The 25,865-nt window shown below is 42.0% G+C and overlaps 1 protein-coding gene across 1 annotated transcript in view; it reads right to left on the reverse strand.

Annotated features, from left to right (window-relative positions):
* Positions 1-4,260: 4,260 nt before the first annotated feature.
* The window catches only part of LOC119655151, a 107,259-nt gene continuing 85,654 nt past the window's right edge, over positions 4,261-25,865 (reverse strand). Inside the window, exon 3 of the mRNA XM_038060889.1 lies at positions 4,261-4,350. Within this exon, the coding sequence (XP_037916817.1) occupies positions 4,297-4,350 (54 nt within the window). The 3' untranslated portion in view covers positions 4,261-4,296. The remainder of the gene's footprint in view (positions 4,351-25,865) is intronic.

Raw genomic sequence — 25,865 nt, forward strand, 5'->3', positions numbered from 1 at the left:
GATATCTCGTGTTCCCGGTTTCGCATCGTAAAATTTCTTACATTCCGTGAATCTGGGTCTCTTTGTCGTTCAAACAAAGTATCGCACGTGGAAATTCGGCGATTTGGCACTTTTGGCCACTTTTAAAAAATTTTACGATCTTGGGGTCGTGAAAACTTTCAATTTTCGTAGATTTGGTGAGGCCCTCCGGCCCTCAATTTTCCGCGATATCTCGCATTCCGGATTTGGTACAGTGAAAATTCTTCTATATCCTGAATCTGAGCAGTCTCTGAATTCGAACGAGGTATCGTAAGTGGAAATCCGGCGATATCACATTTTTGCTCATTTACAAAATTTTTTCCGACGGTCGTGGAAATTTTCAAATTTTGTAGATTTTGTTCAGGTCCTCCGGGCGGCGAATTTCCTCGATACCTCGTATTCCCGGTTTCGCATCGTAAAAGTTCGGTCATTCATTCTTCGATAACGAGCGAAATCCAGAGAAGTGTGCACCGTGACAAAAGAAAATCCTCTATTGCTAGCGGAAGATGCCGCACAAAGCAATGATGTCATAAGTTTGAACCGCATCACAAAAAAAATTTGCATGTGGTCGCAGGTCGACGGTCCTGTGAAGGACACTATGGTCCTTAACCTTACCACATCCGATGAAGTTCCTGCTCTTCAGGATATAATGGCTAGTCACCATATCGTACGCATAGGACTGTTCCTCCAAGCAGAAAAGAAATCATCTCGTCCATCAATGCACTCATGTGAAATAACGTTTATTTATCTCTCCACCTGCAGTCACTGCAGATATGTTACTTAAATTCGTACAGAAATTCACAAAATTCGAGACCTTCCTTAGAAAGTAGATGAAGGGGGTGGTCATTCTGATTCCGCAAAAAGGTACACGTTTTGAGTGTCAAAGAACATCTCGAAAGCTTGATCGGCAGAGAGCAGGGGAGCTCGGGATGCTCCTGCATTGACCACATCAACAGCCTACCCTGCTCCTCATTAATTTCCAAGAAGCTTCCGGCAGCGTGACCAGGGACTGCGGCTGGCACGCATTACCCAGGACGAACATCCCGAAGAAATTTATAGCTAAAATTCGAGCGAAATATGATGCACAAATTGTTACATGCTGCATCGAGGTTAAATCCTAAAGTAATTTCAAGTCCAAAGCGTAGTCCGTCAAGGTTGTATCTTGGCGCAGACATTTTTTTTTCTTGTAATTTTTTACTTCTTCTCTTCACCGGGTCGTGGTATCACACCCTCCCTATCTACCTTAATGGCCAGAGAATCGAAGTCTTTGATCAGTTTGTATATCCAAGAACCATGGCGGGGAGCTGCTATATGGGAGTTGTACATGGAAAGTGACCGTAACTGTCACCCGAAAGGTCACAACCTTCCAAGCATCGTATCATTTGATTACGCTAGCCTAATATAATTTTAAACGAGAATTTGAACAGCGCACAAGCATCGTTACGAGATGTGATCGGAAGGCGGAAGCGGGAGTAAATAGGTCACACATTAGGGAGGGGCGATAATTGCATTACTAGCTACGCCATGCAGTAAACCCACTCTCCAAGATACCCAAGTAGTGGGTAGCCCAAGAGAATTTGCCGCAGAAGAGTAGAGGAGGAGTGCAGACATTTTTAGAAGTCCGCGGATTTGGACCGAGGATGCTGCGAAGAAGGAATTTTCCCAATTTTACCGTCCCAACTGGGACTATGGTCAGTGCAAGATTCAAATATTCTACGAATACGGAAAGCTTATGTTAGGACACACTGCGTTAAGAAGCTTAGCTTTGGATATAACGAAAGAAGTCGATATCAAGGATAGATTCGTTTGAAAAGATGCTTGAAAAAAGATGCAATCCAAAAAGTTTTACTGTCCTACATCACAAATCCTAGCTTTGCCGCAACTTCAAGGGAAAAGGTCTCATTGCTGTAGATGCCGAAAAAATAAAGTAGTGTGCTCTTCCGGGAAAAAAACGACATCAATCAAATATGAGCATATGTATGTGTTCTGCTTAGAAAATCGATCAAAATTATTTCCAAAAGAAATTCTTACAGTTAAATTTGAACCATTACAACCGGTCCAAGACTTGCTCTCTCCGAGTGTAGAGAAGTGTAGAGAAGATCTATCACAGAAACTAATGCAGATACGAGCAGTTACATGAACTTTACAATGAAACGTGGAAAAATGGCGTATGAAACTCTTGAAAAGTATCTGTGGACATTTGAAAGCTTATATCCAGATAGATCTCGTCAAAACTCCAGTGAATGCATCTGGTCTGGATAGTATTGTCATAAATACTCGCCATTACCTAGTTCATACCTTCTGCACTTATATGCTGTGATTCAGATCACGGGCCGAAATCATACCGAACAACATACGGCATCCCACAGGGTTCCACCCTAGGTACACTTTTGTAGATGTTGAACTTGAACTGGATCCTAATATATGCTTTCCCAGTGTAGGCAAATGAACTGAAAAACACAACAAACAGAAGACAAATGTGGGCTGCCTATAATCCAAGCGCACTCTGAACATATCGCGTTTACCAAACAATATCTGACCAAGGGGTATATTCCGACAAAAGATTGACAACTTCTTCATGATCGGGCATATGCTTTCTGCCCGCTGATACCAGTTTTTTGAGAGTAAAGAATATGGCTGGGGCAAGAGAGATGGAAAGATTTCGAAAAAGATTCCTAGATGCATAAAATCATATGGGATATTTAGGGATGGATCATCCGATGTCACAGCGTCGCTTCTAACCGTTTGTCAGAAGTTACTATAGGACCTGAAACGTCAGCAAACACTGCACTGACAGATTCATTAGGCAATCGTTTTCAACAAGCTCAGGAAGAGGAAGTACATTAGATTGGTCTTTGAAGTAAACATTTAGAGAAATGAGACTACACTAACCTTCCATACCAGGGAGAGCATTGCGATAGTACATAACTGTTCAATGCCAAAATTTATAGATTAACCAATACAAGGTGCAACTGCTGGTGTTGCTATCTAACCATTACTGTACACTTTTTTTACGAATATAGTCATTTGAGGTATGAAATAAAAGTCCTCCGTTAGTGCTTTTCAATTCTGGCATCAGTTCTGACATTTAATGCAGAAGGGGGGGACGGGTTCACGGACACTTTCTCAGAACCTATCCAACAAACAAATCTGAAAAACTTCACAAAGCTGTGACTAGGCAGTGCCTAGGCTCCGAAATATAAAGCATAACCACCCACCAAGTTTGGTGCAAATCGCATAATTATTAACAAAGTTTTCCCTTCAGCGGAAATTTTAACATTGTTAATGTCACGCTAAAGTGAATATTCCGACATAATATGTGCACATACATTACGTGCTAGCTGCGAATGTCCACTAAAGTATTTTTATATAAGAAACACACAAAACCTTTCATACCTGGAGCGTCTAGCTTCCGGTTTTTCCGACTTGTTTCCTTTTATTTCAAGATCCCATATTCTCGGAGCCAATTAAAGTGGCATCTAAAAAGCTTAGGTATTTACCTCCTCTATTTTTGTCAACTGAATTTCATTCTATCGCGATTTTCAGCATAATACTGATTACAATTTTAGTCAAAGCTGGTTCGCATTCCATTGGCCAACAATAATATACTTATTTTGGGGGAAGACAAACAATCAAACAGAAAGTCACTAGCTTCATTCGTTGGTAATCCTTATCCCGCTTAGTATTCCTTCCCTAATAGTAAAGCATACCAAAAAACTCCACACAAAAAACGGCTTATTCTGCACTATTTTCAAACTCTCCAGGATAATAGAGCTGTTGCTAACGAAAAAAAGGAAGTGAAAAATGGTGAAAATGAAAAATTATGCAAATCAGCAACCATCTTCCTCATATCATTTACACTCATATCCATCTCCTGTTCCTATCCGAAATAACAAAATGATAGCACTCTTAAATAAATTTCGCAAAAGACGCTTAATGGACCGTAAAATCTCGATAAGGACCTCCTCGATAGGAATAACCTTGTTCGTTCGCATTCTGGCTGTAGCAAATGCTGCGGAATTTGCATAGAGCTCGTCAGGAAATCCATGGAAGCGTCAAGGTTATGTAGATTGTATAATACTCGTAACAGGAGCATTGCTTAATGGGGTGGTAGTGGCATTGTGTTTTGCACATTGAGTTGAAATGATAATCGTGTTTTGCAGTTATGAATTTTATGATGCATTCAGAGCTATCACGGTCTAGGCAAATGGTTGCGGTTTCTGACGAGGAGACGGAGTTCTGGATTTACTGAAAATATATTCTGGAATGTGGCCTTTATTACTTACCTGCAGCTGGTGATAGCTTTGTGACGACACCCCATCGAATTTTCCACTGAAAGAAGAAGAAATTATTCCGTTACTTTTAGGTATCTGCCTCTTGAAATCAAGGAAAGTCCTTAATATAAGAAGAAGGATTTTAAAATATTTTATGATTCAAAAAATTTCATAAGATTAAAATATTGCCGATGGTTGTTTTCGCCACAGTAAGATCTTAATAATGCTCATAATTTAACTAGATACTCATATTTAGGCCCCTTCAGGCCATAAACTCAACAGCATCCAATTTCATCCATGTTGGTTTTTTTCCAAATCAGATACTAATAGCAAAGGCTATGAAGAGCGTGAAAGACAAGACTTCCAAACATCGTGGATGTGTGGCGGAGCAATACCCTTTTGTAGGAGTGCGGGATGGACAATGTTTTAGAAATAATAGGGAGAATGTTGTTGTTTGTGCAGGTTAAAATTTTCGCACACGACCTAAAGGGGGTTGTGAGGTCTATCAGAGACCTATGTTCTATATCCACCAGCAACCCAAAGTGACATAGGAAGTCTGCCTTTAATATGTGGACACTGATTCGAAGGGCCTCAAAATTCCTAAGCAAGCCAGGACTCATATAAATCTGCCTGTAGCTGTAAGTTGAAATGGGCATAGAGTTTCTTGCTGCTAAGGCAACATTTTGATGGGTTTTCCAGACCTCTAAATCTAGCAAACTGCTACCGTCAATTACACCCAAAGTTACTCACCACCATGTCCTACTTAACGTCTTCCTGTCTGGTCATAGGACCATAGAATCGAGGGGTCTAAAAGCGCCCCAAGCATTGGAAACCACCAAGCAACAGGCAGTAGACGCTACACTTTTGCTATTCCCTCACCAGGATGCACCCCCAACGTGTTCTCCGATGTCTCCGATATCACAGTAGGCTCTGCTCCTCAGCAGATGGTGAACCAAAGCAGTTGAATCTCGCTCAAAGTGATTACTGCACCTACGACCGTGAATTACAAGACACGTACCTTAGCATTAAGTACATCTGTTTTCAGTCCTTCTGATTTCAGTCGGTTTTTTAGTAGGTTGAAGTAGTTTTTCAGAACCAAACTCACCGGCTCATCTTCCTCTATCTGCTCTGCTGACCTAAACCATATATTTCGGTCGTTATTCGTAAAGAAGTGTTTTGCTTGGTGCGTGATGTTACGTATACCGGCTTTCGGAACAAACCGGCTAGCTTCCAGAAAGTATTTGTAACCATCCATGAACAAAGACGCGAATTTTTGGATCAGAGAGTACATATATCACATACCAGAAGTATCAGGTCACCAGACATGCTGGGAAGAAAGTAAGAGTTTTCCTTAAGCCAACAGAGTGCTTCCGCAAGTATTATAATAATAATAATAATCGTTGGCGCAACAATCCATGTTGGATCAGGGCCTTGAAGTGTGTTAGAGCACTTCATTCAAGACCGTAACGGTACACTAGGAGGCAATGTGGTCAGCATTGCGCTCGCCCGAGATTATTACCCTGATTTGACTCAGGTACTCATTCACAGCTGAGTCGACTGGTGTCCGACGTCAAATCACGATACAAATTCCACTGCCACCAGCGAGATTTGAACCGCGACCTTCCGTACGACAGCCTTGTGCTCTAACCACTCAGCTATCCGGACACTCCGCAAGTATTGCTTCACCATAATTGATCGCTTTATGGGGTGGTCTGAGATGCGCAGTTATGTGCTGAAGCCCTCTGCCGAGAGTAGATTTCGCGCTTCGGTGTTCCCATCATCATAATAACCAGGGAGTGCAGTTCGAATCTGCTCTCTTCTCGGAGATCAGAAAGCGCCCCGGCAAAGAAAACATTTTTGATAGCTGCCCAATCGATAATCTCAGGTGGCATACTCAGGGTGTTTGCCGTCCGGTTAGCGTCAATCCATCGATCGAAGTCCTTATTTTGAATCAGAGTTTGCAATGGATGTTACATAAAAGTAGGGAAAAGTTCGTGAAAATTAGTGGGAATTGGAGATGTGTAATTAAAAAAGTCAAATTCGAGATGTGACTAAAATTAGGTGGGAGTAAGTTGCTCTCCATTTGATCCGGTTCAACATTAAGTGGATGTGGAACAAAAACCTAGCTTTAGCCCAGCTTGGCCTCAAACAATTGGCGGTTTAAACTTGGATATCATACGCACCCTTTCGTGTTTTTGCGATTGTATAAAGGAGCGTTTTCCACCTGCTGGTACTTTCAGTCATGCTGCGCTTCTCCCAGGGCAGAGAGGAGGCAGCGTCTGATGAGTTGCCTCTGCCTAGGACGAAACCATCAGCTTTTCTTTCTTTTTGTCTCCTTACCACATTTTTGGCGTTTAACTTTTAGAATTATAGAATGTAAGTACTAAGGATGTGAGCGACTAACTACCGAAACAAGAGTTATCCCTGATTAAAAAATAATCAGCTCATTTTATTTATCATCATGTTACGCACTCTTTTTTCTGCGATATTCAGCTTAACAGGCACTGATCATCGTCTGAGTTTTGAATGATGCTTAGTTCGATGACACACAACTCTTTCGATTCTGTCTGGGCGACTTATTTCCGGAAGCTGTGTCATGATGTAGGGTTCCTCCAGTAACTACCCTGATAATCGATATTGAACATTCTGCCATCTATCCTTTGAAGGTGAGATGAATTGTTGCATCTCGAAGACGTGCTGATGATCTACAAGAAATCCGCCGTGTGCTGCCCAAAGTATTGGTTGAGAAACTCCTGCTATTATAAATCTCGAAGTTAAATCTCGTCGAAAGCTGAGGTTGAAAATAAATTTGACGATTTCCTATGTATCGATTGGTACCCCATTGGATGCCAAAGGCTCGAATCGTATTTTTTACATAGTGTTTGGAATATAGAGCCTGGGTAAATGCACATATCGTGCCTCTCTTTGTAAAAACTGTATCTTGGTATATTACAGGAGTATAAACTGTGCCAATGCCTCAATCAATGCCGTGATAATCCCTCAACTAAATGCAATAAATTACCTATGCATGCCCTACGATAGACCACTAACATGGAAAAATATGAGCATAACTAAAACTACCATGAAACTTGCACAGCGGAGGCCACCCGTGAATCACCAGGACGAAAGCGCATCCTCCTGAAATTACCTTCGGGTATATGCTGTCAGAGCACCTTTACATTTCTCATAGTTGCAGATAACGTCCTGTAAGGCTTCATGACAAGAGCAGCTCTAAATTGGTACCTTGCAGACTCGAGGTCGTTCTCTCTCCTCGACTGCATAGGAACGACACTTCCGAACGGCTTAACAGAAATGAGCTTTGTGCGAAGGACCGTAATCAAACTTTTCCGCCAATTATATGCCATACCTGCTCATAACATAAACCGATACCAATACAAAATACCTGGAAATAGTGTCTGTTCACTGTGACCACTATGGCAACTCGTCCATCAAACTGCAGACGAAGCAGCGTCCGTCTCACGTTGAAAGGCACCATGACCATACACATTTTTGCATCGAAATAATTCAGTGCTAGCAAGGCATTGGGCAACATCCAAATTAACGTTCACGAAAGCCAATCTCGTCAAAACACGATGAGCAGACACAGAGGGCATGTCACTAACCCTCTAAATATGTCCCATGCAGAGCACAACCTTGACTGTAGACAACGTTTTACGGAAAGAGAAATTCAACCAAGCTACCATATCCAACCAGGATAAAGCCCATTTCAAGCCGAGAAACCACGATAGAGGTCCGGTAGACACACATTTGACGCATTCATATTTAACAGCTTTCGTTCAATCTAATCTTCCACTTAGATGTAATCTCTTCATCTCAATACTACTTAGAAGATCCATTTAAGCCCTTCCTTCATCTTGTAGGCTATATATATGGCTCTAGCTGTTTTGCTGCTTTTCACGACCCATCATATATATAAGCTTAGTTAGACGCATCCTGAACTCTATCAACTGGGAGTATATGTATATCCGTTGCGCAATGGTTATTCACAAATAGTGAACTTGCTGTTGATATTTTGAACATACTCTGTTTAACTAAGGCGTTGCTTCGCGGTGTAAATTGCCTTTCGGCATCTTGGCACCAGTTTTCTCCGTTGAAACTGCGACACTTTCTCTGACCATACGTTAACAATGTTCATGTACTAAGTAACCCCTTGCTGGAGCTTATATCGACTGTTCTCCTGAACAAGAATGAGGGGGTCGTGTGAGCAATGTTTTCAACCACCGAGTTAAGCTCACCCAACAGTTCATCGAGAAACAGTGTGAATATAAATTGACCTTAACTGTTGGAATATGGACAACAGTTGCACCATCTGTTCATCGACTTTAAAGCCGCCTATGATAGCATAGCCAGGGTAAAACTGTACACGGCCATGAGAGAATTCGGTATCCCGACGAAATTAATAAGACTGACTAGGCTGACCCTGACCAATGTGCGAGGCCAGATAAAAGCAGCAGGATCACTCTCAAGACCATTCGACATCAACAACGGTCTACGACAAGGGGATGCGCTATCATGCGTCCTCTTTAACCTGGCCCTCGAGAAAGTGATCCGTGATGCTGAGGTAAACGCAAGAGGTACGATCCTCTTCAAGTCCACCCAACTACTGGCCTATGCTGACGATATCGACATCATGGGAAGAACCACCCGAGACGTACAAACTGCCTTCATCCAGATCGAGCAGGCGGCAACTGGCGCGAGATCTTGGGCTGCACATCAATGAAGGCAAGATAAAATATATGGTGGTAACGTCAGCACCGAAGATGAATCAACCAACAACATCAAACCGCACTGGTCAAACACAAAGAAGAATAAGGATAGGAGAATACAACTTTGAGACCGTTGACAATTTCTCCTATCTAGGGTCGAAAATCACAACCGATAACAACTACGATGATGAAATCCGCGCACGGTTGTTGTCAGCCAACAGAGCCTATTTCAGCTTACAAAGACTGTTCCGCTCGAAACGTCTCACAACAGCGTCAAAGCTCTTACTGTACAAGACTATGATCTTGCCAGTCCTCATGTATTCCTCGGAAACTTAGGTTCTTAGCAAGAAAAATTGCGAACTCTTGGCCACGTTTCAGAGAAGAATCCTCCGAAGAATTTTTGGCCCCCTACATGAGGATGGACGATTCCGTAGCCTACACAATGACGAAATCTATGAGCGATACCATGACCGTCTGGTTGTGGATAAAATCCGGCTCAATAGGTTACGGTGGGCGGGTCACTTAATCCGTATAGATGAGGATGATCCCACCCGGAAAGTCTATAAGGGCAATATCTATGGTAGAAAAAGAAGACGAGGCAGACCCTGCCGAAGATGGAGCGATGGCTTAGGTCAGGTCGCCAGACAGCTTTTAGGGATATCGAATTGGTGGACTTCGGCGCAAAACTCGGATGTCTGGAGTTCCTTATTAAGGCAGGCCTAGACCGGATACCTGTTGTTGCGCCGTTGATGATGATGATATAAATATACCTGCGATAGATCTCTGTGACCAGCCGCATTCTTCTTCCACATACGCTCAGTGACATAGTGGCTTTTCTATGAATGATAATCCGTCCACAGAGCTAACTCCTGGCAGCCATACTCAGGAAGTTTCGAGCACACAGACTACCGAATATTTCAAGGACGTACAAGCTAACAAAACGGACATTAAAGTTTTTCACATCTAGAAAGGCCCTCGGATGTCCTGAAGTCCAATCTCCAAGATCTTATCGAAGGCTTGTAGAACATATATACGCTGTATTATCATAGCAATGGCTGAACCTAACCTCTCCCAGTTTGCTTCCGACCCCAGTATCTATTCCACGAGATTATGTATTCCGATGAATATTTAGTCGCCCAACCTTCTTTTTTCATCTACAAATGTGTTTCGCCTCTCGAGTATAGTAACGCATTGGTGATAGTTACCAGACTTATCCAAACTGAAAGGATGGAAATACTTCCTATAACCATCCGTAGCGAACTGTATCAGACAGTAATTGAATTCTATGGATTTACGACTTATCTCTCAGTACATGAGATCAGCGTGTGTGTCCAGCGGGGGTTTTCGCAATGATCTCAGAAGTTCGTAGCCGCCTCGATCACCGGATATTATTATTTTCCTGCGATTTGTAATGAAGATTGCCTCCGCCTTATCGTTCCCCAGGTCCAGTTTAACGATTCGTAACGACGATTTGATGGCATGAATAGTTTTGCTTCCAATAGTCCCAGGTCCGCGGGAAGCCTCGCAACTATAATCGCCGCGGTCGTGTCTGCAACTTATTTTTTCGGCCTGTTGCTTGCTTCATACCAAAGAAGCCTTTCCGTGATGCAACTCTCGATTAGCCGAGCTAAGTAGCCTGTAATATTCGTGGCGAGGATATCTTAATGCGAAGAACCAAAGACGGTGAAGACGCGTGACAAAAGAAAAAGTATCATAATCTGACTCTAACCTCCTTAGAAAAATGTAAAAGGTAATCAATCATGCAAGGATCCCTACTCAACAGGATTTGTTGAAGTTAAACAACTTGTTGTACCATCTACACTTTATCCGAACCCTGGTGTACTCCTCCTTGTGATCAGTTTGAAGACGATTCAGTAATTCGTCCTCGGAAGCTGTAAGTATACGCGTAGCCTCCGGTTTAATTATAGGTAAAGTCACATCAATATTGGCGAAACAATGTCACTTTACCCGTGACATTGCCAAAAAGCCATCTACCCACTCTTTATATGAGTGTTTCTAAACGGAATTCAGAACACCAGCAGGGGAGAGCTCCACCAATCTCGTGAGATACGAACCCAGAAACTTATAAGCCTCTACATGGGCAAGTTCATTTAATAGGTTCCCCGCATGATCCGTACACCGGACAATTTTCAGTGACTCAAAATAGGGGTGAGAAGCAAGGGCATGTACTTTCCCTGAGAGAATCTGTATTGATAACAACCTTCTCCTCCCCCATTTTGAAAGCCACCTTCATGGAGAGTAAAGTTCTGCCACCAAAACCGAACTAACATTCGAGGAAAGCGTGAGACCTGGATCCTGAAGGCAGCATCCGATGCCAGGATCAAAAAATCTCTAGATTTAAGACCATCGGCCAACCTACCACAAGAAGCCGCCACGTGGGCCCTGCCACAGGTTCCACCCAAATCACAAAACAAAAAGACCTGAACCTTACTTGAAATCACGGGAACTTCATTACAGTGTCGAGCCGGCTCCGGAATGACCTATAGATCAAGAATAGACCATTGGCCGGGGTTTGTACCACCAAATTGTAGGTTTTAGGATTCGTTTCCTTTTGAAGAAGAAGTTCTTCGGCCGTCAAAAAGGGCCTTCTGAAACGCAGCGGGGGCTCCTGTGCCAAAGCAAAAATCTGGTCCAAGGGGTGGTTTCATCAACCCCGGGCATCTTCTCAGAATACTTGTAGATATAGAGTTAATCTTGGTGCAGGAAAATGGAAATGTGACATTAAGCCTCACAGAGTCGCAAGATCCACCTTATCTTAGGCATTCTTCACATCCAACACTACAGCCAAAATCGGCTCACCCTTCGCTTTAGCTATCGAGATGTTCAGCAGAACATTATTAATGCAAGCAGACCTAGTTCCGCCTGCAAAATAGGCGTAAAAGTTGGCCGGCTGGACTTTGTATTCACCAATGAAATTATTGATACGAACCTTGATTATCGAATTTAATAGTTTGGCAGACACATTAATGAGGGCGATAGGGCGGTAACTCATCAAAAGTTCAGGGTCGTTAAGAGTTTTAGGGATGAGTACCATCCAAATAATAGACCAATCCTCAGGTGGAATCAAATTGCAAAAGATGAGGTTAAGCCCCTGTATCCAAAACGAAACGGCTTCCGGCGCCAACCAGCGTGCATATTGATAAGTGATTTTGTCAGCACCAGGGGCAGAGGCACGCTTGGGATTGAGCAAAACGGCAGCAAGCTCTGTTGGATACCTGAAGATATCAAAAAGAAAGGGGGGAAGGGTAGCTGTACTGCCCGGCTAAATAATCAAGATATTCCGAATTCTTCCTACGATCCCAAGCTGGGGGCCTATTACTAAGTTAGCCACGATTTCCGTTTATGGATTTCAAGAAGGATATAACATCTTTTGTCTCTGATAAATCAAACCAAATTTCACGCCAACACTTCCGTTTCGCGTTCACAACCACCATCTACAGTCGTTTGGCCTCCTCAAAAAGGAGACCTAGTCCTAAAACGCATATACGTGATTTGTTTTATTTCAAAGTAAAACCTAAGCTTAAGTGATTTTTGGCGGCGTGGTTAGTGCAAAGTCTAGTTCCATCAGCAATTTTCCTTTTCAAAAGGTTCGGAAGAGTGTGAATATCCTTATGTGGCGCTAAGTTGCTACCCTGCGCCTTTGACCTACTCGAATCAATATTGAATCTTGAAGAGACATTGAGCACCTGCGTAAAGATGCAGATGGGAGTCTGGTGACTATTAGATATTTTGTTCGTAATCGTATTCCACTGCCAACATTGACTGGTAGAATTAGCAAGAATAATGTCCAGAACCGAGTCCAATTGGGTTGACATTGATGGTGGGTGGTAAAAGTGGGCATACCATTACTAAGAAAGATAAATGAGGAATTGAGGACCGCAGCCTCTAGACATCTTCCTTTGCCATTGCTGAGGTATTCACGTAGATTGATGGATCTGGCATTACGACCCTCGTAATGAGAATATTGTTATATTTTTCAAAAAAAGTGAGGAACTTCCGAACACCCGTGTTGAAATTCCTGTTGAGGATACAGGGAAGGAGATAAACCGAAACAATCATAAAATTTGAAGAAAGATTAGGCATTTCTGCTATGACGATATCATAGTCCGAAACTTAGCTGACTTGGCGGAAGCTAATGGATTTACGGAAAGCCAAAATGACACCACCGTAGCTGGCCTCTCTAAACTTAGCTATAAGGTTCAATCCAGAGGTGAATTTGGAATGTCGAAGCTGTTGCATAATACTCTTTGTTTCATTTATTTGCCCTAAGGTTTTGAACGTTATACTGCAGTATTTGCCCCAACGCTACAGCGAGAGATTAGGTTATCATATTCTGAGTCAGTCTGATTGAGTGTCCTCACTATTTCAGCAACTTTACTCTTAGTCCTTGATCATCCAGTCTTATAACAGCTCCATTCAGCATTAGCAATATTTTGCTGATTTCCCTCTGGTATTTCGATACCACCCCTTATGGAGGGTTCTTATAAACAGGAGCGTGGTGAACTTTTACTAACAAAATAAAGACAAGGTGACCACTGACAGATCAAATCAAAGGATATGAATATGGACAATATCCCTGGAATAACATAACACCATATACCATACAGCTGGCTTTTCTATCTATTATTATTATTATTCGAGGGAAAGTCGCACCGCGTCCTTGAAGAACTATTGTGATCCTTTTACTGGTTATAGTGTACCTATTAATCATAGTATCTCAAGCAGGCCTATAACCGTTAGGAACTTTATTATGTTCCCTACTTCCAGATCTTTCAGCTTTGCATCTGGTGTTAAGTGTTCTCCCAGATGCCTTGATCTACTTTACACAAGTGCCGGACACTGTTCCAGGACGTGTATAGAGGTTTCGTCCTCCTCCTCACAAAACCTGCAGGCAGTGTTCGTAGATATCCCTAGCTTCCGTAGGTGATAGTTCAGCCGACAATGACCAGTGAGAATTCCCGCTATGATTCGGAGGTTCTTTTTGGTGAGGTTTAAGCAATCCTTTGTGCGTATGGGTTCGTATCCCCCAATAAGCATCCTGGACTGGTCCATCCCTGGTAGGCCCGCCCAGTATAGTTCAACCGTTCCTCTTCATTTCTTAGATTCATAGCCATGAAACCGTTTCCGATTCCACAGAAGTATTCTGGCCCGTGTAAAGACGTCCCTGCTCCTTTTCTCTACCTATTTCGATGTTCTAAATTCGTTTCGGGATGGGCCAGTAGTTGGAGCACAAGTATGTCGTAGTGGAAGATGGTAATTCAAATTTCACTGATGGCAGTTGGGTTTGTATGATGACTGGATGTCGGATACCAATTGACCCAGCTATGAATGAGTACCTGAATCAAATCTGGGTAATAATCACGGGCGAGGGCAATGCTGACCAGATTGTCTCCTTCAGCGTACAAGGATTATTCTTATTATTCTCCGCTGAGTTTAGGAGCACAAAAATCCTGACACTTTTTCAGAATATTGGGAAATAGCTCCCGGTAGACAATACTCATACAGACGCTAGACAGAGATGAGGTGTCATTTTATCTTACCTAGCAACTAGGAAACTTAGGCTCTCTAACACTGCACTGCTTCATCAGTTCAGCACGACCACCAGAGGCCACCGAAGAACCGAATCTCGGAAACAACCCGCGAAGCAGAGTACAAGTACTATCACATAATTGTATGTCTGAAATTAGCTTGTTGGGGGTCTACGATGCTGGCCTCTGCAACCTCTTTTAGTAACCAACAACTGCATCCTTCTCAACAGTTCACTTAGTTTCCCGGCTAGTGGTCAAATGCGTGACAATTCTTTATTTAAACTTTCAAGTGGTTGTCGAACTTTATAACCAAAATTTAATATTTATAATACTTTTGAACGTAAATTGCGGTAATTAAAAATTTAAAAAATAATCTATCTTTTATATTAACGTACGTAATTCCATTATATTGTTGCATCACAGTGTCAACTATGTTATTCTAAGGATCTTTTTTACCAACATAAAAATTATGCCCAGTTTCTAAGAAAGGGACGAAAATTGTCCAAATCAGAGGACAAACATCTTAAATGGCTTTACGGCTAGACTCATTTATAGACGCTCTCAATCTTCGATTATTTCGCTTCATAGACAATCTCTCTACTACCGTGAAGATACAACCACGCTTCCGTGAACACTATCTGGAGGAGACCACCCTGATTATCTATACAATGCAGCCTCGAAAAACATCTTTAATGAATGGAACAACATATTTTACCATTTCCCTGAAGCACTACATAATTGGTTTTCTCAAATTCAAAATCAAATATCTCATTCCACCCGAAGCGAGCGACAAACTGCCACCTTTCAGATACAAAATAATGGTTGCAGGTTGTCTACGTGCAAAGCATACAAAGAACAAAAAGTTACCCGAGAAGAAGTTCACCTTCATCTTTCTTCGTCACGACTTTCACTCATTCATCTATTCATCGGATCCCCCCATTGCTGAATTAAGAGGGTTTTTAAGCTATACGAGTACACGACAATATTAAATAAAGCGGATCTCCCGATTGTGTCAACCCTAATGAGAAGACAACAGACAGAAAGGACTGGAGGAGGACTCACCTCATACTATTGTGTGTCATGTAATTTTAAACATACGACAAAGATTACAAAAGAAAATGACTTCCACTTGACGTGACACGTCGTCTTGGGTAGGAATCCCTCAGCACAGTTACTCCCTCAGACAGGAAGATTTTAAACGTCGATATGGACTGCGGCGTTTATGGAGAAAGTGGACAGGCAATACGACAATGTTCAAGGGTGCACTGGTGTTCAAATTAAAGCAATTTGACGGATATTGTGCTGTCCAGGCGCACCCCTATTTTCCTTGTGATTGAGTCGCCACCCTAGTGGCAAGGGTAGGATGGAGTTTTCTGGCGGAGAGGGAAGTTGTCTCTGCATTAACAGAACATCTTTTGCCGGTTTTCGCAACTGGTGGAGCACTTTTGCAAGCACCGCATGTTTGGCGAAGTACTTTTCGGTTCGACCCTTGTTAGGAGTGCACGAGGTAGTAGAGACATGTATCAAATATTTTTGAAAATTCCGAAGTATCTAAATTTCAAGGATCTTTATATAGAGAAAAGGGGGTATGATGGGTTCATATTTTGTTAAGATTCTATGGTGTGACCTTTATTATATTAATAATAGATTAAAGCGGAAGTTTTATATAAAAGGACAATGCTGGTCAGGACAATATTTTATGAGCACTTTTGAATGCAACAATTGATTTCTCACCGTTCTGTAGTATTTGGTGGTTGTGGAGATAGTCCTGGCCGTATTAAAACCTGGAGATACATCTACGTTGAGAGGGATCCTTCTATAGCAAGCTCCTATCGATTGCTACTTAATATGAATTAGGGTTCCAGTAGTCTATCATGCACAAGTAATTTACCATGAATGCAACACCCAGGCCGCTATCTATTAAAGGACGAACGACATCCTCCATCCGATATGTTACCAATGAATGACTGACATTCTGACACATTTCAAAACTTTAATTACAATCTCAGTGATCCCCGGTTTTACCGTTTTTCCCTATCTAACAAAAGTTTTACATTATATGCACTCCATATACAATGTCATACGGACATATCTAGAGTGAAATGTGACAAGTGCCTACGCAATCTGTTTGCATTGGAGATTACTTCCAATCAAAGGGATGTTAATTCTATTTGGAAACTTTTCATTGGGGTGCTCACATTCAATAATATTATATACACACGCGTACCCACATTCATTCCAGGACCAAGCAATAGTCTCGTTATGGATGTCATTCGTAATTTGCATGTGATGTTATGGTTAAAATGAGCCCCTGCAACAACAACAGCGACTGGGACAACAGTGCCAGCAGGAGCGGTATACGATATATGACAAGTGTCTAGTTAGAGGTTTTTTGGTGAGTGTTTTTAATTAAATTTAATTGCTAGACTGTTTTCAGGAGGGTGCTTGGGTGACTTTATGGGGTTTTGATATTTTGCCTCCAAAGTAAATACCGGAGCGAAGTATGGAAGTGAGAGAGTAGATATCGGACTACATGCTCCTTCGCAAACTAAAAAGAATTCGTTTTTTCAAAACTCTAATTCAGAAAGAAACGCTTAAAAATCATATGACCGGAAAGATACCCTATTCAAACTATTTTACTTTCATCTCACTTTGCTTTGATTACGTGATAATTTATGGACGTAAGGGTTACATAATTTGAGAACTTTGGCTTCTTACTTATAGGGATACGTCTTTTATTATAGAAGGGTCGCCTCGTATAATATTTGACTTCAACAGACAAAGCTCAAATATTAAAAATCTTATACCTGCTCCGTGATCTTGCTCAAATTGTTGAACCTCTCTCCTTCTAGATAAAAATAAAGTAAAAACCGGTGTCACTTCATTGATATTTCAATAAGATAAGCAAAGCAGGGTAGGTGGGGATAATTGACCGCCCGGAGGATTTCAATTACAGCTGAGCCGATAAAAGGAGCAGAATTTAACCAACTTGAAGAACAACTGCTCTTTCACTAACCAGAGGTCTCTTTGTGATACCTAAAGGACTAGGTAATTGGACAAGAAGTGCCCAAGTGTCTATTTCTCTTCTCCACAATTTTAACAATGCGAATTATGAGGTACACCAAGTTTGGCGACATGGATTCAAATAGAACAGAGTACCCTGCTAACCACATTAGCCCTGTACGCGTTTGTAAACGTTTGGTCCTACAACTGCTGTAATCATTTAGCGCAGATGGCAAGCTTTCGCTATCTAGAATCAATGACTATCAGATAGTCATATTAGATTCAACTTTTCACAGTCGCCAGTGGGTTGCAGCCAGCTAGGAACTATCAAGAGCGGAGGCCCACCCTCCTAAGCAGTCCGTGGGCCCTTCTATATTTCCATGAACCAGAATCCAGAGGAGAGTGAGTTTGACAAGCTATTTAGATTACTAAACACATCTCTGCACCGCCCCACTGTTGTCACTGAGTAAAAGATCTTAACGGTGGTTTGGCTATCAGTTTGAATAACTACTTTATGCTTAGGGCCTGGATCATACTTCAAATATCCATCAAAATATCCGCCATGACATCCGAAATATATTGCTGCCACACCTCGGAATCGGATTGAACTTTCGGCTACGGCCATTTGTTTCTGACAATGATTTATGATTCGATCTTAGAATGTTCGAAAGGTTCTCAAAGGCAGTATTGGGGTTCCCCAGATGCTCCTTTGCTCCAACTTCAGCGAGAATTTGATCAATACAGCCTAGAAATTCTGGAGTTAAGCGAAATAAAATGGTGAGACAAGTCACTTCCACTTGCTGCATTATGCTGCCATATTCTGGCAAGTCTGCCCAAAGGGAGAAATGGGGTTACTGGCCACATTCCGAAGAGAAGTGAAACATAGAGAGCACCGTGACAAAAGGGAATTCATTAATGGACTGATCAGCAAAGCAGAAATTGTCGCAGATAGCAATGATTCCGGAAATGTACGCGGTATCAACAAAGAACTTGCTGGTGGTCACAAATCTTTCGATGGTTTCGTGGTGGTTCATTCATTATTTTAAGAGATTACTTTTGGGGAGTTCAACGTGAGTTCTCGTCATGTAAGTCTAACCCCACAGTCTTGAAACTAGGTTTACGTAATCCGATTGGGAATGCTCTTAGTTCCTGTGGTACTTAGCCTAGGATGTTGCTGTGGCGATTAAGCTTCGCTGACCTAACAGCGACTGCACGATACAGAGTATTTAATATAGAGAACCAGGGATTGAAGGCGAAGGAGTACATTGAAGGTATCTTTTAAGTGGCACTACAAAGCTATACCAGCAGCTGAATATTCGGTTCTTTGGATCGTATTAACCCTGGCTACACTCGATTTTTTTTTATGCGCCGGCTACCACACAATAAAATCACACTTTAGAATGGAACATGCTATTCATGTATTCTTAATCCTCAACTGTATGTTTACTGTCCAATTTAATTTAGGATCCAAGAGCTTCCGGGTGTAGCTTTACGTTAGAAAAAGTGATAATCTTTGCTCGGTTAGCCGTGTTTGGCGAAATTTGGGTACCCTTGGCTTGGTAGTAACAATTATCAGCTCCATTTTGGTTGAATTTATGCAGATTCAGGGTCTTACAGCTCATGTCTACATAATCGTACTCACAATAAAATCACCCCGGTTCTTCCCAGAGCACCGTAGAAAAAACGCCCCTTTGGGACGTGTCTTTCTCTCAGATCAGGTTGGATAATCCTGGTTCATAGAATGGATACCATCCTTTGCGTAAGACACCATTCAAATCCTACTTTCGTTAAGGTCCTCGCGATGAGTTTGGTACTCATATTATTGAATGCTTCCTCCATATCCAGCAGCTACTTTAAGGTATGTTGCTTGTAGTGTAACTATTTTGGGGAGGGCGGTCTCCCTGTAATTACTTTTGAGGTAGACTTGCTGGGATTTGAAGAAAGATGACCCCTTGATGACTATCCCTAAGTAGATGTTCAAGATGCGCCTACGGTCTTCAACATGGAGGAGGTTTGGCTAATTGGTCGAAAGTCTTCCGTGGTCTCATGGTCGCACCTCTCTTTTTTAGGTACGAAAACTACACGCTCCTTCAGAAGTGCAGTACATGTCGGAAGGAGATACATTTTCCTTAAATCTATACAAAACACGACATAATCCTTTCTTCTTCCTTCTAGAGCATGGCTGGCATTATGCCATCTGGGCCCGGAAATTTGTATGCAGGGAAGCTGATGATTACCGATTTGATATTCTCGAGAAACTGATGCTACATGTGGAGTTCTAATTCGCAGTCTTTCTCACCAGCAGGGAAGTGCGTCCGAACCAACATTCCAAGAGAAGGTTCTGCTCAAAAACCATCAAGAGTGCTAATACTTTCAACATTTTGACAATCCCCATTCAAGAACCGCTTTCTAGCAGAATTAATTGCGATTTATATCCCTTCGAGTAGGATCAATGTCTTTTTGTTGTATTTTGTCGGGCACGAGGCTCTAAGGACGATTTCATTATCTCCGCCGTTGCCACGACTTTTGACTCTACTGGACTTGTCTTGTAAATGCCACCACCGGGTCGGCAAATTGATAAATACACCAATTAAAACCCCCCCACCCCCCCACCCCCCCACCCAGTCGATACTTCTCAAGTCTCTAAAAGGGTAGACAGGTCTTGTAATTGTAGCGTATCGATACTTTCCATGCAGAAGGAAACCAGCAAGAGTGGTCTCTCCTCCCAGAAGAAGACCGCTAATTGGGTCGAGGTGCATGGCATGGTCTACTTGGTTAGGAGGACCGTTGTCCGCCTTGCCAGTCAGATCGGCGATCTTCATCTTTTACAACAGCAACTAAGTGGAGTTGACTGTGGTCATTATCCTCTCCTTTCGAGGATCGGAATAAATAGGCTGGGGATTCAAATAGACGACAAATACCAGTCCTCAAAAGTTTATACCCCAACATTCGTAGAAATGGACGCTTGAGCAGGCTATACTTTTGCGAAATGATGACATAGGTGCGTAGGTTAAAAATATGCTAAGAATAAGAAAAACCATTGGCACCAAACCAAGGTATCTGACACTTTCGATTGTAGTACGTCCACATGTTGGTTGTCGCGCATTGACGATGATGAAGAAGTTAATATTGGTTAAGCGGAGAGGAATGGTAAATGTACCTTCCTTCTAAGTCCTAGATTTTTTGATCCTATGGTTAGAATTGCTTCTGAAGAAAACATTTGCTGAACTAAAGTAGATTCTGAATTTGAAAGGGCAAGTTATGCATTTTAGCGGATAAATGATTTACTGGAGCAATGGAAATTATATCGTCTGCAATTGTTTTCTAAATAGCGCAAGTTTTAGGGACTGCAAGCAGTCGTCTTTGTTGACCGATCAGTCGTGGAAGCGGGGCCGAGGTCTCTGTTATTTTTATAAAATCGTTGAACGGACCTGACACAGCTTGCTGAAGAAGTGGATACTATATTTCAAGTGAAGGAGTTTACTATTATTGACAGAAGAATGTTGTTAACGGCCCAGAAAGGAGACATGGTATGAAGCCAGTTCACGTGGGATTGCCACCAGCACTTGCTTAAACTTAGTTAATTGAACGAAAAGTGTTAGCGTCATTATGTAACGATGACTTTATGTAAGATATCATTCAAAGAAAGAAAGAGAGGAAATGGCAAAATTTTTGGCTTTCAAACTAAAAGAAAAAATGAGGCGAAAAGGTGTGTTTGTTGGCCCGGAGTCGAAAAAGTTGGAAAAATTCGGAAAAAGTCTAATGATTTCTAGCAAAAAAATTAAAGCATTTGAAGCAACGCTCTCATGCACTCGAACATGCCATTCTGGGGGACATCGTGGTCAATAAATCTCAGTAAACTTTCAATGCGGATAAGATGCTACCTATAAATAAAATTCTAAAACACCTGAAGAATGCCAAGGTTGATACGAAAACTATTAGAAAAAACAGTGTTCTTCAGGCTTCTAATATGACTAATAAGGTAAGTAGAAAAGAGTGCAAGATCCTCTAAGAATTGAATCGAAATCACGTAGTTTATATACAGGCGAACTAGGGAAATGCCATTCAGATTGCCTTGCGGGAGTATGAAATACTGATTCGGGAATAATTCTAAAACTGCTAATTTCTAGAATGCTTAATAAAAGTTCACAATCCTAGAACCGATCTTATGAAACTTGGGAAAAAAGCCCTTAATAAAAAATATCTCTGCGACTGGTTAATAAATTCACAAACTTTCTGGGATCATGAAGCAAATGCTTCGTAAAAAGTGAGGAAGCAGTTCAATAGATAAGGTAGCGATCATCTTTGCAATGAGGTTACGGTCTCCTTTGATGTAAAGACCCTCTTTCCCAACAACCGAGCAAAAAGGACCGTATCCTCATCGAATATTGGTAGAAACCGAGAAAATAGTGGAGGAGTATTTAAAGTTAGCAACTGTTTATGTGAATGAATATTTTTCCACGTCTAGAGGAGACTTTTTGGTAAACACTCCCTCACTTCGTTCAAGAGACATTGACCTCTCCATCATTCAGTTTTTTCACCCTTCATGGACAAAATCGGTTTTCACGGCAAAGAGTGGTCAGTCTGCAATATGTCTCTCCTCGTCGACAGAGTCGAATCGGACAGGGTGACTTGAGAATAGGACGATTTACTTCATCTTAGCTATTCCAATAGAATAAGGTGATCAGTGGGATCCAAGGTTCCGGTTTATATCGTTCGCTGGTTCCTACAAGCGGCTCGTTTTTTTTGCTATTTCGTGGTGGAGTTCCTTGTTAGTGGCTTTATATTTTGCGGATATGAAGGGTTACCTGATCTTGGCCGTCACCGCGTATTGCTATCTGCCTGTAACCATTACTTCCCAAAATGACAATTGCATTTATCACCTCAATATGGGCGACCCGTAATGGAGTCGCCTGGCACGGGGACATCGTTAGCTTTTCTGATAAACATCACTCTTGGGCCAACTATTGATTTAACAAGGCTTCCTTACCTCTTTCTAGATAGCTTCGGAGAATTTAGTGAATGCCCACTTGAGGGAACATTGAGAAAAGCTGGACAATTTAGTAGATATTCTTTTGACATGAGGACGTTCAGAAAAGCGGTCCATACAGTTTGAAAGGAATGTACTGGTAATCAATAGCCGTGTAATCCTACAGTACCCTTTACCGCTGCACAACTGGCAGTATGGTCCCAATTACAAAGTTTATGTCAGAGATAGTGCAGCCAGGGCCTCGCAATGGCAGAATGCTACCAATATTTAGGGCAATGAGTCCCACTTTGGAAGCCATTTCACACTCAATCTCTCTGGGATCAAAGTTATCTCAAACTAGGACTATCCCTTTGATATTTCAGATCTTGTCCTTCAAAGTGCCAAACATTTCCAAAGAAGCTAGCATAAGTTGAAGTGTTTTCCGTTAGATAAACCCAGACGAAAACAACCTTTTGACCATGCCTCTATATATTTAAATATACTGTGCCAGATTTATCTGAACACTGCAATGTTCGGTCGCTACTTCAATTCTGTTAGCTGAGGAGCAACAAATCAACTCTTATTTCAAGTATTATATGTCCCATCGCTTCGTGAGAGCAACTGCTCAATGCGTACATTGGATTGCATGATGTGGATCATGTTGCACTTCTAACGAAAGTTGGTCCTTAAATCAGAAACGTGAGTCACATCGTTCTACCGTAAGCCATGTTTCCTATAGGGAAGTCAGCGTCCTTGCATAGGCCTTCAGTTTATGTGATTTGAAACACAAAATGCTTCTGTCCTCACCTTGGCACACCTCGGCAGAGCACTTGAAGCAAAAGATCAAAACAGCCCTTCATCGTCCAGTGGAATAGTTCACCGACTTGTTTTTCCACCTCGAAAGGTTCTTTCACTATTTCCCTGAAATTGCTGACTATAGTTACATTTTTCCTTTGGAGTTGACAGATAGCACTTCTACTCCTTGAAATTGGCCACAGCTGAGTGTGACGGCACCCTCCGCACTGCTTAGTAAAACTTGTTCTTCCTGTCGATCCTTGATCTAAGTTCGGGAATTATACTACCAGTTTGAGTCCGCCCTGATATATATGACTTCTACCCTATTCTCTTCCCATTTGGGGCTATTGTGAGTTTCTCGAAGGTAATTACTCCGGTTCTTTGATACCGCTGTTGTTGTTGCGCTCTGCATCAAATTTACTGTCGCGGGATTTTTACGCTGTATTATGCGCACTCAGCTGTGAATGAGTACCTGAATCAATTCAGAGTAATAATCCCGGGCGAGCGCAATGCTGACCACATTGCTTCATACAGTGTACTATAAGTATCCTGGAAATATCGTCATATGAGATAGTCTTGGGTTTCACGCCTGCCCAGACGTTGTTAATGATAGAGATGCACGAATCGCAAAAATCATCGAAGAACTAGTATTTTCATGCTGTTATATGATACCCACAAATTTCCTGGCAGGAACCAAGTAGTGCTTATTGCAGTGTGTTTTTCGGAACGTGTGGTCAAAAGCAAATACATGAAGTTAGGAGCTCTTCAAACTGAAAATTGTTCAGAGAATATTAGAATAGGCTACTCGAATGCCTGCGTAATTCAGGCTCAACTGGTTGTGACCAGCGAGTCGTTTAGATTGAAATGAAAAAAGAAGATTCATTCATAGGCCACCCCTCCGAAACAGGCTCACGGTGCACGATTATGAAGAGGAAAAGCCCTCAATGCCATAACTACACACGGAAAAATTCGTGGTGAATAAATCTAAGCAAAATTTCTGGAAGCATAAGGTGGTATTTCCAAATTCTTCATCCTCCATTTCCTGAGGATGCCTGGAAATTTGGGAACCCCAAAAAGCTGCGCCTCAGTTGCAGGGAGATATCGAATGCCGATGTTACAAACCGTGTGTCTTCCCGCTCAATCACAGCACTCGGGTCTTCAGACTTACGGGTCCACGCGCGCGGTCGAGCCATTATTTTTTTCTTTTATTTGCAGTTTTAGCAGGCGTGCTTTACTTGTTTTTCCAGTTCTGGTGCAGACCCGCGCATCGATTAAAGGAAACTCTCATTCAGAGACTGAAGTGGCCCAATTAAAGAGGCTTTAGTTTACCTACAAGATGATTTAACGAATGTTAACGGATCTCCGTGGCGATGGAGAAAGGCGGAAAGCAGAGAATAAAGTTAGTAAATGAGGATCTCTGCTGCCTGCTTATCAGCACCAACCTCAGAACCTTTCGACGAAAGAAAGAAATACTCTTAGCCAAAAATACATTGAACGGACAATTCTGGCTTGTGCCACAATGACCTTAACACTTCGTTTAGAACACCATGTAGTCTCTGTGGTTTTCTGTCTTCCACTTTTTTTACATTGGAGGATGAGTAGTCTGTAGTATATCCCTCCTAGTCGATAGCGTTGACGCAGCCTGAGTGGCATAGAAAAAGTGCCTGCAAGATTTTTTCCATGAAAGCTGCTTCCATGGATGCGCTCCTAGTTCTTATGCGACCAGCCCCACCCAAAACCCTGTGAGTTGCAGTAAACACCGCTCACTAGTTTCTGCCATCATCATGTTTTTTACCAAGCGATTTCGTAGCGAAGTTCCCCCTCGTGGAAATTGGCAATTTCTGTTATCCACCACGGTCCCTCGGATAGTGCGGTGGCCGAAGGGGTAGAGCGCCAGTTGTTATGGTGGTCTCGAATGTCAGTCATCATGACGGTCTCTATTCGTCTTGGGTTTATCTTACTGTTGTGAGCTTATCCTTGTACAGCGTTAAGTAGATGATAGTGAAACTGAAGCATAGTCCCACTGAAAAATTTAGGAAAAAAATAATGAGACAAAGAGACTGTGTGGATGTGTGGATGCTCCTTACTCCACTAAGGTGTGAATAGGAAATACCAAATTATTTGCCGATAAATTGGCGACTTCTTGAGGCAGGCTTGCATTTTAGATGCTGAGGCATCGCAAGCGCTATGATAAGTCTTTCAATAATGGATAATTTATTTACGTCCGTGTCTTTCAGGTGATATGTGTCTCTCGAAATAGCACCGGGAAATTTAGTAGATATTTTCTTAGATGAGAACATTGAGATTAGTTGGGAAATTTGAGATGTGTCGTCAACACACTTCATTGAAAATTATAGAGATCAATAGCTAGTACTAAGGTCTCCCAGACAATGGTCATGTCAAATGTAGTCTCCTTGCAGGAAGGGGTCGGAATACCAGAAGAGTACCTATATTTAAGACGATAGATCCCATCCTGTTGGCCATTTCCAAGATTAATATTCCTTAAGAACCTTATTGAGACGAACACTGC

Source organism: Hermetia illucens, chromosome 4 (genome assembly GCF_905115235.1).
Source record: "Hermetia illucens chromosome 4, iHerIll2.2.curated.20191125, whole genome shotgun sequence".
NCBI classification, from domain to species: Eukaryota; Metazoa; Arthropoda; class Insecta; order Diptera; family Stratiomyidae; genus Hermetia; species Hermetia illucens.